This window comes from Larus michahellis, chromosome 33, assembly GCF_964199755.1.
Source record: "Larus michahellis chromosome 33, bLarMic1.1, whole genome shotgun sequence".
Classification (NCBI taxonomy): Eukaryota; Metazoa; Chordata; class Aves; order Charadriiformes; family Laridae; genus Larus; species Larus michahellis.
In genome coordinates this window covers 110878-130993 of record NC_133928.1, presented here as the reverse complement: position 1 = coordinate 130993, position 20116 = coordinate 110878, and the positions used below count along the sequence as shown (strand labels likewise).

The following is a 20116-nucleotide window of genomic DNA, read 5'->3' as shown; positions in this document are numbered from 1 at the left end:
GGGGTCGGGGAGGGGAAACCGGGGACGGGGCCTATAAGTGACACAGCCCCCCCCGTTTTCCCCTCCTTCCCCCCCCCCCCCCTCCAGGGCTCCGCCGCAGCGACCGGGACGAGTATCAGAAGGAGGTAAGTTTCGGGGGGGGGGGGAGGGGGGACCCGGACGCCTGGGTCCCCTCCTGACCCCTTCCCCCGCCCCCGCCCCGGTTTATTCCCCCCCCAACAGCTCTACGAGACGGCGAACCGGTTCCACCTCCTGAACAGCCTGGCGCTCCTGGCCGCCCCCCACTGCCGCCGCCCCGCCCTGGTGCGTCCGCCCCTCCCCCAACACCGACCCCTCCCCGCCCCCGCACCCCCCCCCCCCGCCCCCGCTGACCCCCCCCGCCCCCCTCCCCCCAGGCCGGGTCTCTGTTCTGCGCCGGATCGGCCTCTTCTGCCTCCCCCTCTACTACCACGGGCTCAGCGGGGACCCAGGCTTCAACCGCACCGCGCCCCTGGGGGGGACCTGCTTCATCCTCGCCTGGGCCTCCATGGCCCTCTGAGGGGGCGCCCGGGACCCACGGAGGGGGAGCCCCAGGGACCCCGGCGTCCGGGACCCACGGCGGAGGGACCCCCGGGGACGCCGCCATCCCCCTCCCGAGGGACCCGTTTCCCCTTTAAAAGGCGGAGCTTCCCCCGTCGCCGGCCTCCCTATTGGTGGAGCTGCCGGCCAATGGGGGTGCACGCTCACCTGCGCGCCGGACCGTGATTGGGGCGCAGCAGTGAAGGGCAGCAGCCAATGAGAAAATGGGTGTGGCCTTCCCCCGGCTTCTGATTGGCTGCTGCACGATTCCCCCTCCCTCCCCCCGGTGCCGTGGGGATGCTGAGTTTGGTGACGTCACAGCAGTTGCTGGGCGACAGCCAATGGTCGCCTGGCTCCCCGCCCACCCTCCGCTTCCCTCTCCCCGTTGGCTGGGGCAGCAGCCAATCGGAGGAGCTGAAAGCGGATTGGCTGGTGGGCGGCCCTTCCCTCGGCCTCTCAGCCAATAAACGATCGAGTTTTAGCACCGCCTCCCATTACGTCATGGGGGGGGAACCCAGGCGTCCGGGTGGGCGGGGCACAGACCCCCGGCCCCATAGATCCCCCATGGGATCCCCCCCCAGCCCCACAGATTACCCCCCTCCACCCTCCCAGCCCCATAGACCCACTCCTCAGCCCCACAGATCTCCCACAGACACCTCATAGGACCCGCCCCCCCCCCCCCCCCCCGCCCCACAGATCCCTCCCCCCAGCCCCAGAGATGCCCTATGGAATCCCTCCCAAGCCCCACACACCCCTCCCAGCCCCATAGATCCAATCGTCAGCCCTATACACGCCCTATGGGGACCCCCCCAGCCCCACAGAACCCCCCAGCCCCACAGATTCCCCCCCCGCAGTGGGGCTCGAGTGGGTGCTGCCCCACAGGGGGCCATTTATTGGGGGGTGTGGGGCTGGAGGGGGGGGGTTTGATGTACAAAGGGGGCGGGGGGTGGGGGAGGGGCGTATCAAAAGGGGGTGGGGGGTGGGGGGGGGGAGGGGCGCTAGAAGAAGTCGACGTCCTCGGGGGCGTCCAGGTCGCGGTACTCGATGATCGCCCGGGGTCGCCCCGAACCATCCTGGGGGGCAGCGGGGGGTCGGGGGGGGGGGCACCGGGACCCCTAAGTGCCCTCGACCCCCCACATCCCCCCCCATTGATCCCCCCTGCCCCCCTAAGTGCCCTCGACCCCCCCACATCCCCCCCCATTGATCCCCCCTGCCCCCCTAAGTGCCCTCGACCCCCCACATCCCCCCCCATTGATCCCCCCTGCCCCCCTAAGTGCCCTCGACCCCCCACATCCCCCCCCCATTGATCCCCCCTGCCCCCCAAGTAACTCACACCCCCCCCCCCCCCAAGACCTTCAACCTGCCCCACAAGTGGGGGTCCTTACTACACCCCCCCCCCCCCGGCCCCCAAAATGAGCCTGCCCCCCAAGGGAGATCAGGGTCCCCCCAGTGGGGGTCCTTCCCCCCCCCCAGACCAAGCCCACCCCCCAAGTAAGGGCTGTTCCCCCCCGCAGATGGGACCAGGGCCCCCCCCCCCGCTATGGGGCTGCCCCCTTACCTGCTGCGGGGTTTGTTGAGGTAGCCCCCCTGGCCCCGGAAGGTGTCGTAGTTGCCCCGACCGGCGGCGTAGGGCCCGGGGGGGTAGGGGGGCCGCCTGGGAGGGGGGGGGAGAGGGGAAGGGGGGGTCAGTGGGGACCCCCAACCCCCCCCCCATGAGACCAGTGCCCCCCAGTGCCCTGCTCCAGTTACTGACCCCCCACACCCACCCTGAGCCCCCCCCCCAAATCTCTTGCTGCCCCCCCCCAAACCCCTCCAAGAGCCCCCCCAGACCCCTCCTGGACACCCCCCAGCCCCCCAACCCCCCCCCCCCCAGATCTCTTGCTGCCCCCCCCCCCAAACCCCTCCAAGAGCCCCCCCAGACCCCTCCTGGACACCCCCCAGCCCCCCCTTGAGGGCCCCAAGACCCTCCCTGACCCCCCAGGGCTCGCCCTTGAGCCCCAAACCCCCACAAGACCCCCCCCAGGGCCCCCCCTTGAGCCCCTAAACCCCCACAAGACCCCCCAAACCCCCCTCCCTGACCCCCCCCGGCCCCCCCAGCCCCTCCGTACCTCCGTAGCCCAGGATGGGGGGCCGGGGCTGCCCGTAGGGCATCATCCCCTGCGGCGTCTGGGGGGGGTAGGGCAGCCCCGGGGCCAGGCCTGGCGGGGGGGACAGGGGGGGTCAAGGGGACATATGGACTGGGACACCCCCCCAGGGTGGGGGACAGGGGGACAATGGCACGGGGGGGGGGGGGGGATCTGGGGGGGTAAAGGGGGTGTCACCACCCCTATACAGACCCTCGGGGACATTGGGGGGGGGGGTACCGGGGTGTCAGCACCCCCGTATGGACCCCAGGGGGTGACACTGGGGTGTCCCCAACCCCCCCCAGCCCCCAGGGTGGCCAAGGGGACATGGCGGGGGGGCAGATTTTGGGGTGTCACCGACCCTTGGGGGGATACTGGGGTGTCACCGACCCAAATGAACCCGGAGGGGGGGGGGGGCGCGGGGGGAATGGGGGTGTCACCGACCCCCCACGGACCCCGGGGTGGCCGAGGAGGTGACACGAGGGACACGGGAGCAGCCGTCGGGTTCCCACCCCCCTCCGTGGGGTGACCGGGGGGGGACGTCGGGGTGACCCCGGGGGAGGATGGGGGACACACACTCACCCTGGGCGGGGCCGGGGGGGGGCCCCCCCTTGCCCTCGGGCAGCGCCGGGCGCTTGGGGTCCATGAGGAAGTTGTTGAAGAACAAAACCTCCTTGCGCACGGCGCCCATCTTCTCCCCGTGCTTGTTGAAGATGTGCTTGCGCACGAACTCGGGGCCCTGCGGGGACAACGGCACCTTGGGGACACCGCGGGGACACCGCGGGGGTGGGGGGGGGACGGACGCGGTGGGGGGACGGACCCCCCCCCACCTCGCACCCCCCAGTTCCTCCCCCAGGGGCCGCCGTCCACGTTCTCCTCCCTGTCTCCAACGCTCTCCGGCATCCCACCGTGTCCCCTCCCGTCCCCAACGTCCCCCCACGTCCCCGGTGTCCCCTCGTCTCCACCCCCGTGTCGTCCGTCCCCCCCCCCCCACGTCCTTCTGTTCCCCACCTCAAGCCTCTCGGCCACCAAGGGGACGGGGACACTCGTCCCTGCTCAGCTCCTGGGTGTCCCCAGTGTCCCCACCTTGAGCTTCTTGCCACTGAGGTGCCACCACCGCTCGTCCCTGCCTGGCTCCTGGGCGTCCCCCATGTCCTGCTCCTGTCTCCAGTGTCCCCACCTTGAGCTTCACCCTGCTGAGGGGACGCCACCGCTTGTCCCTGCCTGCTTCCCGAGTGTCCCCGATGTCCCGACCTTGAACCTCTCAGCGCCGAAGGGTCACCGCCACTTGTCCCCGCTCAGCCGCTGGCCGTCCCCTGCGTCCCCCCCTCGAGGTTCTTCCTGCCGAGGTGTCCCCACCGCTCCTCCCCCTGCCTGGTCCCCGGCTGTCCCCCGCGTCCCCAGCGTGTCCGTGTCCCCCCCCCCCCCCCCGGCAATGTCCCCACCTTGAACTTCTTGCCGCTGAGGGGACAGAGCCACTTGTCCTTGCCCAGCTCCTGGGTGTTGGCGGTGACGAACTTCTCCAGCTCCTGCTCGGGGTCCTTGCGGCCCAGGCGCTGCGCCTCCTCCTCGGGCAGCGCCTCGCGCCCCGCCAGCAGCGGCCCCAGCCGCTCCTCGAAGCTCTTCTGCCACTCCGCCACTGGGGGGGACACACGGGTCGGGGGGGGTCACAGGAGATGGGGGGGACACGGGGCTGGGGGGGTCACAGGGACTGGGGGGGACACACATGGGTTGGGGGGTCACAGGGGCTGGGGGGACACAGGGGATGGGGGGGACAAGGGGGATGGGGGGGGACAAGGGGGATGGGGGGGGACACGGGGCTGGGGGGGACACGGGGGCTGGGGGGACACACATGGGTCAGGGGAGACACGGGGCTGGGGGGGGGGACACAGGGCTGAGGGGGCTCACAGGGACTGGGAGGGACACACATGGGTTGGGGGGCTCACAGGGGATGGGGGGGGACACACATGGGTCAGGGGGGTCACAGGGCCTGGGGGGCGTCACAGGGGCTGGGGGGGACATGCAGGTGGGGGGGACACACACATGGGTCGGGGGGGACACAGGAGATGGGGGGGACATGGGGCTGGGGGGGACACGGGGGATGGGGGGGGACAAGGGGGATGGGGGGGGACACACATGGGTCAGGGGAGACACGGGGCTGGGGGGGGACACAGGGCTGAGGGGGGTCACAGGGGCTGGGACACACGTGTTGGGGGGGGTCACAGGGGATGGGGGGGACACGGGGCTGGGGGGGTCACAGGGACTGGGGGACACACACATGGGTTGGGGGGTCACAGGGGCTGGGGGGACACGGGGGATGGGGGGACACGGGGGCTGCGGGGGGACACGGGGCTGGGGGGGGACACGGGGGCTGGGGGGACACACATGGGTCAGGGGAGACACGGGGCTGGGGGGGGGGACACAGGGCTGAGGGGGCTCACAGGGACTGGGAGGGACACACATGGGTTGGGGGGCTCACAGAGGATGGGGGGGGACACACATGGGTCAGGGGGGTCACAGGGCCTGGGGGGGACATGCAGGTGGGGGACACACACATGGGTCGGGGGGGACACACAGGTCAGGGAGGGTCACGGAGGGTCACGGAATGGGGGGGACAGAGGTCAGAGGGGGTCACAGGGGCTGGGGGGACACACACGGGTCGGGGGGGTCACAGGGGATGGGGGCGGACATGGGGATGGGGGGGTCACATGGGTCAGGGGGGACACACGGGTCGGGGGGGGACACGGGGGCTGGGGGGGGACACACATGGGTCAGGGGGGACACATGGGTCAGGGGGGACACATGGGTCAGGGGGGACACAGGGACTGGGAGGGACACACACGGGTCAGGGGGGGTCACAGGGGCTGGGGGTGGACACACATGGGTCGGGGGGGGTCACAGGGGCTGGGGGCGGACACAGGGGATGCAGGAGTCTGGGGGACAGGGGACCCCAGGACCCATTTTGGGGGCAGGAGACCCACGGCTGGGGCACGTGGAACCCCCCCTCCGGACCTTCCCTGGCCCTGAGACCCACAGCTGGTGGCGGGGGGGGGTGGGCAGGGGACCCCCAGACCCCCAGTCAGGGGACAGGAGATCCCCAAGCGGGGGTCAGGAGCCCCCCCAATCCCCCCCCCAACTGGTGGGTCGGGCCGTACCCTCTCCGTGGGAGACGCGGTTGGGGGGCAGGGGGCCCCGCACGTGCACGATGCCGCAGCGGTTGGGCATCTCGTCCTCGTTGAGGTACTCGGAGGTGTTGTAGTAATCCACCGAGTGCACGATGCGCAGGTAGAGCAGCAGCCGGTCCAGCACCTGGGGACACGGGACATCAGGGGGGACGCGGGGACGGCGGGGGGACACGGGGACGGGACGGCGACAAGGGAGGTTGAATGGGGACAAGGGGGACGCAGGGGACGGGAGGGGGTGTCACCTTGAGGAGCTTCTCGTCGCGCTCGACGGTGACCTCGGCGGGGTTGGCCTCGCGCGGCCCCTCCTCGGCGTCGCCCCCGCTGCGGCCCAGCAGCTCCTCCTCCTCCGCGCTCACCTCCTCGATCAGGTAATCCGTGATGTGCTTCAGCACCGGGTTCTGCCACCCCACCGCCTGCCACCGACACCCGGCCGTCACCCGCGGCCACCACGGGGACGTGGGGACCACCAGGGACCATCAAAGGGACATGGGGACCAGGACTCCAGGACCACCAGATGGATGTAAGGACCACCAGGGGCTACCACGGGGACACGGGGACCACCAGGGACCATCAGAGGGACGTGGGGACCAGAACACGGGGACCACCAGATGGATGCAAGGACCACCAGGGACCACCACGGGGACATAGGGATCACCAGGGACCATCAGAGGGACGTGGGGACCACCAGATGGATGTAAGGACCACCAGGGGCCACCACGGGGGCGTGGGGACCACAAGATGGCCATGGGGACCACTGGGGGGTGTAAGAACCATAAGATGGACGTGGGGACCACCAGGAGCCACAAGGAGCACTTGGGGACCACGAGAAGGACCTGGGGACCACCAGGAGTCAGTGGGAAACACGAAGGGGATGTGGGGACCACCAGGAGGACGCGGGGATCACGAGATGGACTTGGGGACTGCGAGATGGATGTGGGGACTACCAGGGACCATCAGAGGGAGATGGGGACCAAGAAATGGACGCAGGAACCATGAGATGGCCGTGGGGACCACCAGGGGCCACGAGGAGGACTCGGGGATCATGGGAAGGACCTGGGGACCGTGAGATGGACAGTGGGGACCACGAGGGGACAGCGGGGACCATGAAAGGACCAGGAGGGGACGATGGGGACCATGTGGTGACCATGAGGGGACCACAAGGGGACAGTGAGGACCACGAGGGGTCCATGAGGGGACAACGGGGACATTGAGGGGGACATCGTGGACCACGAGGTGACACCGGAGCCCCCCCCCCGCCCCAGACCTCCCCCCTTTGACCCCCCCACACTCACCCCGGCGGCGGCGGCAGCGTCCCCGTCCCCCCCTTCGGGGTTCTGGGGGGTGGCGGAGGCGGGGGGTGGCGCGTCCCCCGTCGTCCCCGCCGTCCCCCCGCCCCCCGGGGGCGCGGCCCCCCCGAGGGCGTGGCCGGGCGTGGCCCAGAGCTGGGCGCGGCCGTCCAGGGCGTGCACCAGCCGCGCCGCCAGCTTGATGTCGTTGCGCACGATGGGGCGGTGCTGCGTGATGCCGCTCACGTTGCGCACGCGGCGCGTCAGGTCCCGGTTCACGCCGGGGCTCAGCTCGCAGTCCCGCAGCTGGGGGGGGGAGCAAAGGGGGGGTCAGGCCTCAAAATGCCCCAAAATCACCCAAAAATACCCACAAACCAGCCCAAAATACACTAAAATAGCCTCCAAATACACTGAGGTAGCCCCAAAATACACTAAGGTAGCCCCAAAATACGCTAAAGTAGCCCCAAAATACGCTAAAGTAGCCCCAAAATAGCCCAGCACGTCAGGTCCCGGTTCACGCCGGGGCTCAGCTCGCAGTCCCGCAGCTGGGGGGGGGAGCAAAGGGGGGGTCAGGTCTCAAAATGCCCCAAAATCACCCAAAAATACCCACAAACCAGCCCAAAATACACTAAAATAGCCCCCAAATACACTAAAGTAGCCCCAAAATACACTAAAGTAGCCCCAAAATACACTAAAGTAGCCCCAAAATAGCCCAGCACGTCAGGTCCCGGTTCACGCCGGGGCTCAGCTCGCAGTCCCGCAGCTGGGGGGGGGCAAAGGGGGGGGTCAGGCCTCAAAATGCCCCAAAATCACCTAAAAATACTCTGAAAATACCCCCAAACCAGCCCAAAATACACTAAAGTAGCCCCAAAATACACTAAAGTAGCCCCAAAATAGCCCAGCGCGTCAGGTCCCGGTTCACACCGGGGCTCAGCTCAGTCCCGCAGCTCTGGGGGGGGGGCAAAGGGGGGGGAGTCAGACCTCAAAACAACCCCCAAAATACCTAAAAATCCCCCCAAAATACCTAAAAATCCCCCCAAACCGGCCAAAACCACACTAAAATGGCCCCAAAATACACCAAAGTGGCCCCAAAATAGCGCAGCGCGTCCGTCCTGGTTCACCCCGGGCTGAGCTCGCAGTCCCACAAGGGGGGGGCGGGGGGGGGGGTGAAACCCTGAAATAACCCTGAAACTCACCCAAAACCCCAAAACTCAGAAAACCCCCACGGAATAACTCTATAAACCCCCCAAAATAACCCCAAACACCCCCCAAAATGTGCTGAAAACACCCCTACAATACCCCCAAGTAACCCCGAAACACCACGAAATACCCCAAAATAACCCGAGATAACCCCAAAACACCCCCAAAACCATCCTCAAAATACCCCCAAAATAATCCCCCCCCCCCCCCGCAAAAAACAACCCTGAAAATAACCCTGGAACACCCCTAAACTCATCCTGAAAACGCCCCCGAAATAACGCCGAAATAACACCAAAATAAGCCCAAAACACCCCTCAAAAAATCTCAAAAATACCCCAAAATACCCCCCGAACGCCCCCCCCGAACGCCCCCCCCTCACCCGGATGTTCTGCAGGCTCCAGCAGATCTCCTTGATGTTGACGCTGCGGTCGAAGGTGACCCACCCCCGCCGGAAAAACCTGGGGGGGGGGGACACGACGACGATGACATCGTGGTGTGAGACACCCCCCCCCCCCCCCCCCCCGCATTCCGGGGGGGGGTCCCCAAACCCCTGGGGGGTCCCCAGATTGGGGCCGGGGGGGGGGCAGCACCCACCTCCTCTCGGGCTGGGGGTCCGACAGAGCCACGCGCATGAAGCCGGGGTAGCGCTTGCAGAGCTGGGGGGGGGAAAGGGGGGGTTTATTTTGAGGGGGGGGAGTTATTTGGGGGGGGGGGGAGTTGAGGGGTTTGGAGGGAGTTTGGGGTTTTGGGGGGGGGTTTGGGAGCTGCTGGGAGGGTTTGGGGGGGGGTTGAGGGGCTTTTTGGGGGTGGGGGGGGTTTTTCACGGGTGCTGGGGGTTTCTTGAGGGGGTGGGTTTTTTGGGGGGGTTTGGGAGGTGCTGGGAAGGGTTTGGGGGGTTGAGGGCTTATTGGGGGGGTTTTAAGGGGGGGGTGGGGGTTTCTTGGGCAGCTTCGGGAAGGTTGGGCTGTTTTGGAGGAGTGGGAGTTTTTTGGGGGGGAGGGAGGCTTTTGATGGAGGGGTTGAAGGTTTTTTTGGGGGGTGCTGGGGGGGTTGGAAGGGGTACTTGGGGGGGTTGGGGTATTTTTGGGGTGGTTTGGGGGGGTTGGAAGGGTTTCTTGGGGGGGTTGGGGTGTTTTTGGGGTGGTTTGGGGGGGTTGGAAGGGGTACTTAGGGGGTTGGGGTATTTTTGGGGGGTGCTGGGGGGGTTGGAAGGGGTTCTTGGGGGGGTTGGGGTATTTTTGGGGTGGTTTGGGGGGGTTGGAAGGGGTACTTGGGGGGGTTGGGGTATTTTTGGGGTGGTTGGGGTGTTTTTGGGGTGGTTTGGGGGGGTTGGAAGGGGTTCTTGGGGGGGTTGGGGTATTTTTGGGGTGGTTTGGGGGGGTTGGAAGGGGTACTTAGGGGGTTGGGGTATTTTTGGGGGGTGCTGGGGGGGTTGGAAGGGGTTCTTGGGGGGGTTGGGGTATTTTTGGGGTGGTTTGGGGGGGTTGGAAGGGGTACTTAGGGGGTTGGGGTATTTTTGGGGGGTGCTGGGGGGGTTGGAAGGGGTTCTTGGGGGGGTTGGGGTATTTTTGGGGTGGTTTGGGAGGGTTTTGGGGGGGGTTTTGGTGGATGTTGGGGGTTTTGAGGGGGCTGGGGGGTGGTTGGGGGTTTTTGGGGGGGGGTTGGGGGTCTCACCGCCACGATCTCGGCCTGGGAGATGTTGGGCGCGATGTTGCGCATGAAGAGGGAGCAGGTTTTGTGGAGGGGGCGAGGTTTGGGCTCCGTCCCCCCCCCGCTCTCCTTCTCCTTGGCCTTCGGCGCCGCCGGCCCCCCCTCTTCCTCACGGGCCTTTTCCTCCTTCCCCTTCTCCTCTGTTGGCGGTGGGGGGGAAATGGGGGGAGTCAGGGACAAGCAGGGACCCCTCAAAGACCCGGCCCCCATTCAGTGTCCCCGGAGCCCCTAAGTCCCCTCCAAGCCCTGAAGTCCCCCCCGCCGTGTCCCCCCCCAGGTCCCATTTAACCCCCCCAGGACGTTCAGTGATCCTCAGTGCCCCCTCCCAGGGAACCCCAACGACCTCAGGGACCCCCCAAGACCCTCCGTATCCCCCCAGGGACTCCCAAGGGCCTCAGGGACCATCCCCCCCCCCTCCAGGGGGACCTCAGCATCCCCCTGAGGATCCCCCCAAGGAACCCCACATCCCCCAAGACCCTCAATATCCCCCCAAGTATCTCTGGGACCCCCCCAAGGGGACCTCAGTGTCCCCCCAAGACCCTCCATGACCCCCCCACATCCTCAATACCACCCCAAAGACCTCAAGGAGCCCCCCAAGATTCTCCACGTCCCCCCCAGGGACTCCCAAGATCCCCCTGGCACGCTCTTGTCCCCCCAGGGTCCCCCACGCCCCGCGAAGGACCCCCCGGGGAGCTCCCTGGGTCCCCCAAGGGCATCAGGGACCCTCCCCAAGACCCTCCCTGTCCGTCCCCCCCCCGCCCTCCCCGTGTGTCCCCCGCCGTGTCCCACCGTCCTTGTCCCCGCGGCCGCCCTCGCCCTCGCTCTCGGAGTCGCTGGCGCTGCCCTCGTCGCTGTCGTCCCCGTTGCGCTGCCGCGGCCGCTTCTTGCTGGCCTGGGAGGGGCCGACAGGGGGCGCTGGGGCGGGGCCGGGGGGCGGGGCCTCGGCAGGGGGCGGGGCCCAGGGGCAGAGCAGGGGAAGGGGGCGGTGCTTGGGGAAGGGGCGGGGCTTGAGTGAAGGAGTGGAGCCTGGGGAAAGGGGGCGTGGCTTGTCCGAATGGGAGGTGCCAAAGAAAAGGGGGAGGAGCCTGAGGGAAAGGGGAGGGGCTTGGCTCAAGGGGAGGGGCCTGTGGGGCTTGCAATGGGCGGGGCTTAATGGAAAGGGGGTGGGGTTTCAAAAGGGAGGGCGGGTTTTCAAAAAGGGGGCGGGCCCAGCCCATTGGTGGGTGGGGCTTGGCAGAAAGGGGGCGGGGCTTGGCAGAAAGGGGGCGGGGCTTCAGCACAAGCCACAGGCACTGGTGGATGGGGTGGGGCCTATTCCAGGGGGTGGGGCCTGACAGGCGGGGGGTGTGGCCTGATGTGGGCGTGTCCCGCTCACCTTCTTGCCCTCCTTGTCCCCTTCCTCCTCCTTCCGTCCCTTCTCCTTCTCCTCCTCCTCCTCCGGCCCCTTCTTGGCCTTTTCCTCGCTCGGCGCCTCCCCCTCGCCCTGGTTGGGGGGGGGGGGGGGGGCAGGGGGTGTCACGGGGAGCAGGGGGACCCACAGGGCCGGGGAACCCCAAAAGAGACCCCCCGGGGCCAAGGGGACCCCTGAGGAGACCCCAGGGACCCCCAGGAGACACCCCCATGGGCCCAAGGGGACCGCAGGAGGAGAGCCTGGGGCAGGGGGACACCCCAAGGGGACCCCAGGAGAGACCCCACGGGGCCAAGGGGACCCCAAACGAGATCCCACAGACCAAAGGGACCCAAAGGAGAGGCCACGTGCCCAAGGAGACCCCCAAGGGGCCACGGAGACCCCAAAAGAAACCTCAAGGGTACAAGGGGACCCCAGGAGAGATTATGGGGACCCCAGGGGCCGGGAGAGATCCCAGGGGAGCCCATGGGGACCCCAAATGACATCCCAAGGGCCCAAGAGGACCCCAAGAAAGACTGAGGGGACTCCAGGAGAGACCCCGTCGAACAAGGGAACCCCAGAGGACACCCCATGGACCAAAGGAACCCCCAGCAGAGACCGTGGGGACCCCAAAAGAGACACCAAGGGGCCAAGAAAACCCAAAAGAGACCCCAAGGAGACCCGAAAAGAGACCCCATTTTGGGGGGGTGTCACCCCAGACCTTCTTTCCCTCCTCCTTCTCCTCCTTCTCCTTGCGGTCGGCGTCGGGGGGTCGGGCTTCCTCCTTCTTGGCCGCTTCGGCCTTCTCCTGCCGCTCCTCCTCCTCCTCCTGCTCCAGGATGCGCAGGTCGTTCTCCGTCCCCCCTTCCATCTTAATCACCGCTGGCGGAAAAACGAACCCCCCAGAAAGTGGGGTGAGAAAAGAGGAGAGAGGGGCTGACAAAAGCCAGAAAAGTGTTTTTTGGAGGCGGGGGGTGGGGGGTGGTGGTGGGGGGGGGGTGTCCCTACCGGCATCGAGGGTTTTGATGATGGCGGGGGCGCGGTCGATGTCCAGGAGCAGGTTGTCGAACCAGCCGTTCTCCGAGAGGTAGAGGAAGACGTTGAGGCGGTTCCTCAGGGCCGCCTGCGCCTCCTGCTTCCGCTTCCCCGCCTCGTCCGGGTGGTACTTGGAGCGGAACCTGGGGTTTGTGGGGGGGGGAAACACATGGAGGGGGGCGGGGGGGAAGATGGGGGTGTCAGGGATTGGGGGGGGACAGCCCTGCCCCAGCTGGGGGTCCCGCTGCGGCAGGGGAGAGGGGGGAACCCCCCCATCACCCCCCTGGCTGTTTCGGGGGGGGAGCGGGGACCCTTCTTTTGGCACATCTGGGGTGGGGGGACCCCCCTTCTGGCACGTGTGGGGCAGGGACTCCCCCCCCCCCGTCTGCCACATCTGGGGTGGGAGGAGCCCCCCCTTTTTGCATATCTGGGGCATGGGGATCCCCCATCCGGCATGTCTGGGGTGGGGGGACCCCTCATCTGGCATATTTAGGGTGGGGGGACCCCTGTCTGGCACATCTGGGGTGGGGGGACCCCCCATTTCTAGCACATGGGGTGGGGGGACCCCCTGTTTCTAGCCGATGGGCGCCCCCATCTTTTGGGGCTGGGGTACGGGTTGGGGGGGCCCTGTCTGTCCTAACTGGGGAGTGGAGACCCCCATTTCCCCTAACTGGGGGTACAGGGACCCCCCCCATTTCCCCTCAGTGGGGTACAGGGACCCCACGTGCCCCGACCAGGGTGGGGGGAGCCCCGTTTCCCCCTCTACAGGGTGCAGGACCCCCCCCGTGTCCCCCCACCTCGGGGTACAAGGACCCCTCGTCTGCCCTGATCGGGGTGGGGGGATCCCAGTGTCCCCCAGTTGGGGTGTAGGAACCCCTGCGCCCCCCAAATGGGGTGGGGGGAGCCCCCGCGTCCCCAAAGCAGGGAGTGGGGGGGGCCTCTGTGTCCCCAAATTGGGGTGCAGTGACCCCCCCGCATCCCCAGAGCAGGGCATGGGGCAGCCCCTGTGTCCCCCAATGGGGGTTCAATGACCCCCCGTGTCCCCAGTTGGGGGTCGCAGGGACCCGTCCCCATCAACTCAGGAACCTCGTAAACACCCTAACGATCCCCCCCTCCCCCAACTACCACCCCCCAAACTTAGGGGGGGCCCAGCCCCCAGTCTCGGCCCGGGTGGGGGCTCCGGCGCAGCGGCGGCGATCGGCAGCGGCGGCCCTGGGGAAAGGGGGAGCGGGGGGTGTTTTGGGTGGGAATTGGGTGGTTTTGGGGGGTGCGGTGGGTCATACATACGCTTGCCACGAGCGTCGCCATCCGGCCGGGCCCCCGCGTCGGCGCTTTGCTACTTATTAGCATAATTAATACCGTTTTTTGTTTGTTTGTTTGTTTGTTTTAAAGCAAAGGGAAGTAGAAGAACAAAAAAAAAAAAAACCAACTAGAAAAACACTAAAAAAGTTGGCTGAAAAATGGAAAAAGGAGGGGGAGCGGGGGGGTCTCCCCGCGTTTGGGCCCCTCCGTGAGGTGGGGGGGGGTTCCCGAAAAAAAAAAAAAATAAAAATAAAACAACAAACGGTCCCTGCCTGTTTCCTGCGACTTTTGCTCGCTACCGGCCGCATTGTGCGCGACCCTCAGCCCTGGCTGTCTGCCCGCAGCCCCCCCAGAGCACGTCAACGTGGAGGGGGGAGAAAAATGGGGGGGGAAAAAAAAAAAAAAAAAAGCTCGTTAAGGAAATGAGCGTTAACGAGCCCCGGCCGCCGCTGGGGGGGGGGGTTTGTTTTATTTTTTAAAGCTGGCGGACGACGTCCGGAGGGAAAACCTGGCTGGCGGCGGGCGCTTCGGAGGAGGGGAGAAAAGGGAATGGTTAACGACTGCGCGCGGGTCCGGGGCCGCTCCGGCCTCCCCCCACCCCAAAATCCAACCCCCCCGAACCCCTCCCGACATTCCCTGGGGTGTCTTCCCGCCCCCCGCCTCAAATCAAGCCACGGGGGGCGGCTGGAATCCCCCCCCTCCCCTTCCCTTCCCCAAACCCCCACTGGTTTAAACTGGGGGCGGCCGCAGCGGGATTTAGAGAAGACGGCGGCTTTTTTGGGGTGGAAAGCGGGGTTTTTTTGGGGGTGGAAAGTGGCTTTTTTTTTTTTTTTTTTTTGGGTGGGATGGCTTTTTCGGGGGGTGGGGGGGGGGCTCCTCCCTCGGACGTACCACTCCTCGTCTTTATGGGCCAGGAAGAAATCCTGCATCTGCTGGCGGCGGAAATCGAGCTTGTAGTCGTTGTATCGCTTCACCGCCTCCGTCTCGTCCACGGCGTCGTCCAGGGAGAGCAGGAACTCCTTGAAGCTCTTCATCACCGGGGGGGCCATGCCCAGGTCCACCTCCGCGATGTTCCCCAGTCTGCTTGGGGGCACAGGCAGGAGTCGGCACCCCCGACACGGGGACGCTGCCGCCTCCTTACGGGGCGGTTTGGGGCATTTATGGGGCAGTTTGGGGACGTTATGGGGCACTCCGGGCTGTTACTGGGGGGGTCAGGGGCATCACGGGGCAGTTTGGGGCCATTATAGGTCAGTTTGGGGCCATTAAAGAACATTTTAGGCCGTTATTGGGCATCTCAGAAACGTCATGGGGCAGTTTGGGGCCATTATAGGCCAGTTTGGGGCCAGTAAAGGTCAGTTTGGGGCCATTAAAGAACATTTTAGGCCGCTATTGGGCGGCTCAGAGACGTCATGGGGCAGTCTGGGGCCGTTACGGGACATTCCCGGCTGTTATGAGGAGACTCGTGAACGTTACAGGGCAGGTTCCGTCCCTCGTAAGCCAGTTTGGGACCATTACGGGGTAGTTTGGGCTGTTATTGAGTGGCTCAGAGCCATAATGGGGCGGTTTGGGTCCATTACGGAGCGGTTTGGGCTGTTGCCGGGTGGCTCAGGGACATCATGGGGCAGTTTGGGGCCCTTATGGGGCATTTTAGGCTGTTACTGGGTGGCTCAGACACATTACAGGGAACTCTGGGCTGCTACCGGGCAATTCAGACATATTATAGCGCAGTTTGGGTCCATTATAGGAGACTTAGAGCTGTTATTGGGCAGTTCAGGAATATTACGGGGCAGTTTGGAGACCTTATGCGGTATTTTAGGTTGTTATTAGGTGGCTCAGAGACATTACAGGGTACTTTGGGCTGTTAGTAGGGGCTTCAGAGTTCTTATAGGGCAATTTGGGCCCATTATGAGGCAGTTTCGTCTGGTTTTGTGTGGCTCAAGGACATTACAGGGCGGGTTGGGGCTCTTATGGGGCAGTTTCGGCTGTTATCGGGTGGCTCAAATACATTACGGGGCAGTTCAGGATCCTTTGAGTTGGTAATTACTGCCTTGGGGAAATCCTGCAGCAATTTGAGCCCATTATGGGGCAGTTTGGGGCCGTTACTGGGCGACTCAGTGACATTATGGGGCAGCTTAATGACCTCATGGCGCAGTTCAGACTGTTACTGGGTCACCAAAGGACGTTACTGGTAGCTGTAAGACAATTACTGCGTGATTTGGGCTGTTTTGGGGCGGTTTGGGGCAATCACCGTGTGATTTGGGACATTTGGGTGGGGGGTTGAGGCAATTACTGGGCGATTTGGGCCATTACGGGGCACTTTGGGGCAATTACTGTCCGATTCGGGCCCTGGGGGTGAACAGGGAAGGACCTGGGGGGCTGCTGAGGTGGTTTTGGGGGTGCTGGGGGGCAGAGCAGGGGGCAGAGTCCTTACCTGGCCTGGATGGGCAGGATGTGGTGCTGCATGACGTGCATCTCGGGGTGCCCCCAGGGCTGGGGGGGGCCGTAGGTGGGGCCGGCGCCCCCCCCGCTGTAGGGCATGTCGTAGCCGCTGTGGTAGGGATCCCCGCTGTGCTCATCCCTGGCGGAGGAGGGGGACATCAGGGTCTGAGGGGCTGTGATGGGGTTTGAGGGGTTGCCATGGGGTTTTGGGGGGCTGCCATGGGACTGGGGGGCTATGGCGGGGTCTGAGGGGGCTGTGGTGGGGTTTGTGGGGGCTGCCATAGGACTGTGACGCTGTGGTGGGGTTTGGGGGGGTCTGTGGCGGTGTTGGGGGGGCCGCTGTGGGGACTGGGAGGGCTGTGGCAGAGTTTTGGGGGCTGCAGCAGGGGCTGGGGGGCTGTGGTGGGCTGCCATGGGATTTGTGGGGGGCTACGGTGAGGATTGGAGGGCTGCGGCAGGATCTGGGGGTCGCTCGGAGGGGGCCGGTGCGGCGTTGGGGGGGCTGCGGTAGAATTTGGAAAGCTGTGATGGGATTTGGAGGGGCTGCCAACGGAATGGGGGGATGCGTTGAGATCTGTGGGGTTGCTGCTGTGGGGTTTGGGGGGACCGTGGTAAGATTTGGGGGGGGCTACAGCAACATTTGTGGGGGCTGTGGTGGGGTTCAGGGGCAGGGGCACGCGGTTCGGGGGGGGGACACTCACCAGTCGCGGCGCAGGCGTTTCTGGGGGGGGCTGAGCTCGTGGCGAGGGGGTGAGAACCGCTCCCGGCGTGTCCGGTCGTAATCCCGGTACTCGCCCCGGCTGCGGCGCTCCCGGCCCCGATCCCAGTCTCTGGGGGGACAGGGACAGCGTTGGGGACAGGCGGGGGGGGGGGGCTTGGGAACCCCCCCGAGGCATTGGGAACTCTCTGGGGGGGGTTGGGGACCCCCCTGTCGCCATGCTCCCTGCCCCAATGCCAGTCCCTGCATCGGGGTGGGGGCGGGACACAGCACTGGGGACCCCGCGGGCAGTTGGGGACATCCTAGGGGGAGTTGGGGACCCCCCCATCATGCCATTCCTGGCCCCGATCCCAGACCCTGCACCAGGCGGGTGGGGGGACACAGCGCTGGGGACACCTTGGGGGCGTTTGGGGACCCCCCCGAGGGGTTGGGGACCCCCCCCCCGGGCGGGGTTTGGAGACACCCCCACTGAGATGCTCCTGGCTCCGATCCCAGTCGCTGCCCGAGGAAGGTGGGGGGACACGGCACTGGGGACACCCCGGGGATGTTGGGGACAACCTGGGGGGGGTTGTGCCTGCCCGCCCGCCCCCCCCGTCCCCGGGGGTTGGGGCCCCCCCCCGCAGCGCCGCACCGGTCGCTCCAGTCATCACGCCGCCGCTCGTCCCTCTCCCGCGAGCGGTCGTAGTCGCTGCGCTCCCGACGGAACTTGTCCCGCCGGCGCCGGTCGTACTCGTCGTCGCTGTCCCCCATGGCGCTGGGGGGGGGGGGGGGGGGGGGACACGGACACGGTCAGCGGGGACCCCCACGGGGTCTCCCTTACCCCCTCAGCCCCCCCAAGGGGCATCCCCGGTACCCCACAATCCCTTGCGGCCCCTCCAGAGAGAACCCAACCCCCCCCCCCTCAAACCCCAGAGTCTCCCACCCCCCCCAATACCCCAAAATTCCTCGGGAACCCCCAGCATCTCGCAATCCCCCTCATCCCCCCAACCCCCCCCAATATCCCCCAATCCCCCAGGACCCCCCCCAATAACCCACAATCCCCCAAGGGCCCCCCCCCGCCCCCCAAAAGCCCCCAATATCCCGCCATCCTCTGCCCCCCCAGGTTCCCATGATCCCCCAGGAGCCCCCCAAAATCCCCCAATCCCCTGCGGCCCCCCCAGCATCCCATGATCCTCCGGGAACCCCCCGACCCCCCCAAAATCCCACCATCCCCCAGGACACCCCCAATATCCCACAATCCCCCGGGGCCCTCCCGACCCCCCACTATCCCACAACCCCCCCGAACCCCCCCCCCCGACCTCTCACCCCCCGCCATGGCCCCCCCCGAACCCCCCGACACCCCCTCCCGTCCCCGTGATGTCACGCCGGGGCCCCCCCACACCTTCCCCCGCGCTCCCGGCCGCGCTCCGCTCCGCGCGCCGCCGCCCGCTCGCTTCCGGTCCGCGCCGGCCGGACGTGACGTCTAACGGAAGGCGGGGCGGCGGGGCAGAGAGGAAAGGGGGGGGGCTAGAGGGGAGACCGTATGGCCGCCGCTCTAGGAACGCGGGAGGACCTCGGAGTTCCTCTATGGTTTCGTCGCGAGGGGGTGGTTACCGGAGGGGTCAGCCGGTGCGGGGGGGCGGGTGATTCGCTCTGGCCGGGGAGCTCCGGGTCTATGGTCTGCGGGACGCAGAAAAGCGGGTGCGAGCCGCGGGCCCAGCTCTCTATGGTGGCGGTGGACGCTCTAGGCTCGGCCCTGGAGGACCGGAGCTCTGTGGTGCGGCCGGCCCCGCCCACCCACCCCATCGCCTGCTCCCATTGGCTGCCGGGCGGCGGGCGCGCGCGCGCGCGCGGGCTGGGGGGGCCGCCATCTCCCGTGGGGTCACGTGAGAGGGGCGCGGGCGGCCATTTTGTCTCGCCCGCCCCGCGCACGCGCCCCGCCCTGAGGCTGCCCTGGGCGTCGCCATGGCTCTCCCCGACGCCATTTTGCGGCGGGGGGCAGGGGGGGCGGCCTGCGACGCGCATGTGCCCCCACAGGTAACCAGTGCCCCCAGCATCCCCCAGTCCCTCCCAGCGTCCCGCCCCCGTTCCCCCAGGGCCTCAGTTTCCCCGTGTCGTCCCCCCCAGGGCCTCCCAGTATGTCCCACTCCCGCTGTGGGCCCCACCGGTGCATCCCAGTGTTCCCAGTGCCCCCTTAGGACCCCTCCAGTCCACCCCAGTGCCTCCACTCCGTCCCGGTCCTCCCTTAGGACCCCCCCAGATCCATCCCAGTGCCCCCAGCCCCCCTTGGGACCCCCCCCAGCCTGTCTCAGTGCCTCCAGTCCATCCCAGTCCCACCTCGGGCCCCCTCCAGTCCATCCCAATGCCCCCCCAGGCCCCCTCAGTCCATCCCAGTCCCCCCAGTCCATCCCAGTACCCCCCCAGTCCATCCCAGCACCCCCCCAGTCCCCCCAGTCCATCCCAGCACCCCCCCAGGCCCCCTCAGTCCATCCCAGTGCCCCCAGTCCATCCCAGTGCTCCCCCAGTCAATCCCAGTGGCCCCCCAGACCCCCCTAGTCCATCCCAGTGCCCCCCCAGTCAATCCCAGCGCCCCCCCAGACCCCCCTAGTCCATCCCAGTTCCCCCCTAGAGTCCCCACAGTGGCTCCAGTCTCTCTCAGGACCCTCCCCCAGTCCATCCCAGTTCCCCCTTAGCCCCCCCCCAGCCCATCCCAGTGCCCCCAGTTCATCCCAGTGCCCTCCCAGACCCTCCCAGTTCTCCAGCCCACCCCAGCCCCCCCCCCCAGTCTGTTCCAGTGCCCCATTAGGACGCCCCTAGTCCATCCCAGTGCCCCCAGTTCATCCCAGTGCCCTCCCAGAGCCCCCCGGTTCATCCCAGTACCCCCTCAGGATCCCCCCAGTCCCTCCCAGTCCCCCCTTAGAACCGCTCAGTCCATTCCAGTGCCCCCCTCGCCCCCCCCTCCCATCTGAGTTCCCCCAGTCCCTCCCAGTCCCCCCCTTAGAACCTCCCCCAGCCCATCCAAGTGCCCCCAGTCCCCCCTCAGGACGACCCCCCCAGTCCATCCCAGTCTCTCCCAGTCCCCCCTTAGGCACCCACCAGTCCATCCCAGTGTCCCCCCCCCCCCGATGCCCTCAGCCCATCTCTGTGCCCCCAGTACCTCCCTGTCCCCCACTCAGAACCCACCCCAGTGCCCC

The 20116-nt window shown here is 67.0% G+C and overlaps 2 protein-coding genes across 2 annotated transcripts; one reads left to right on the top strand and one right to left on the bottom strand.

Moving 5' to 3' along the window:
• Positions 1 to 46: 46 nt before the first annotated feature.
• TMEM256 (transmembrane protein 256) lies at positions 47 to 680 on the top strand (the record flags this gene model as incomplete). Its single annotated transcript, XM_074568092.1, is given in 4 exon segments — positions 47 to 125; positions 223 to 303; positions 396 to 417; positions 420 to 680. Coding segments are annotated over 4 exon segments (301 nt in total), but the record flags the coding sequence as incomplete, so codon positions are not given.
• Positions 681 to 1437: 757 nt separating this feature from the next.
• On the bottom strand, positions 1438 to 18422 carry SRRT (serrate, RNA effector molecule). Its single transcript, XM_074568104.1, is given in 21 exon segments — positions 1438 to 1612; positions 1615 to 1631; positions 2117 to 2212; positions 2657 to 2756; positions 3264 to 3420; positions 4127 to 4320; positions 5837 to 5990; positions 6109 to 6279; positions 7159 to 7458; positions 8732 to 8810; positions 8947 to 9008; positions 10027 to 10202; positions 10852 to 10954; positions 11438 to 11545; positions 12171 to 12331; positions 12458 to 12627; positions 14678 to 14866; positions 16218 to 16364; positions 16927 to 17055; positions 17575 to 17697; positions 18325 to 18422. Coding segments are annotated over 20 exon segments (2688 nt in total). The 5' UTR covers positions 17694 to 17697; positions 18325 to 18422; the 3' UTR covers positions 1438 to 1556.
• Positions 18423 to 20116: the final 1694 nt, after the last annotated feature.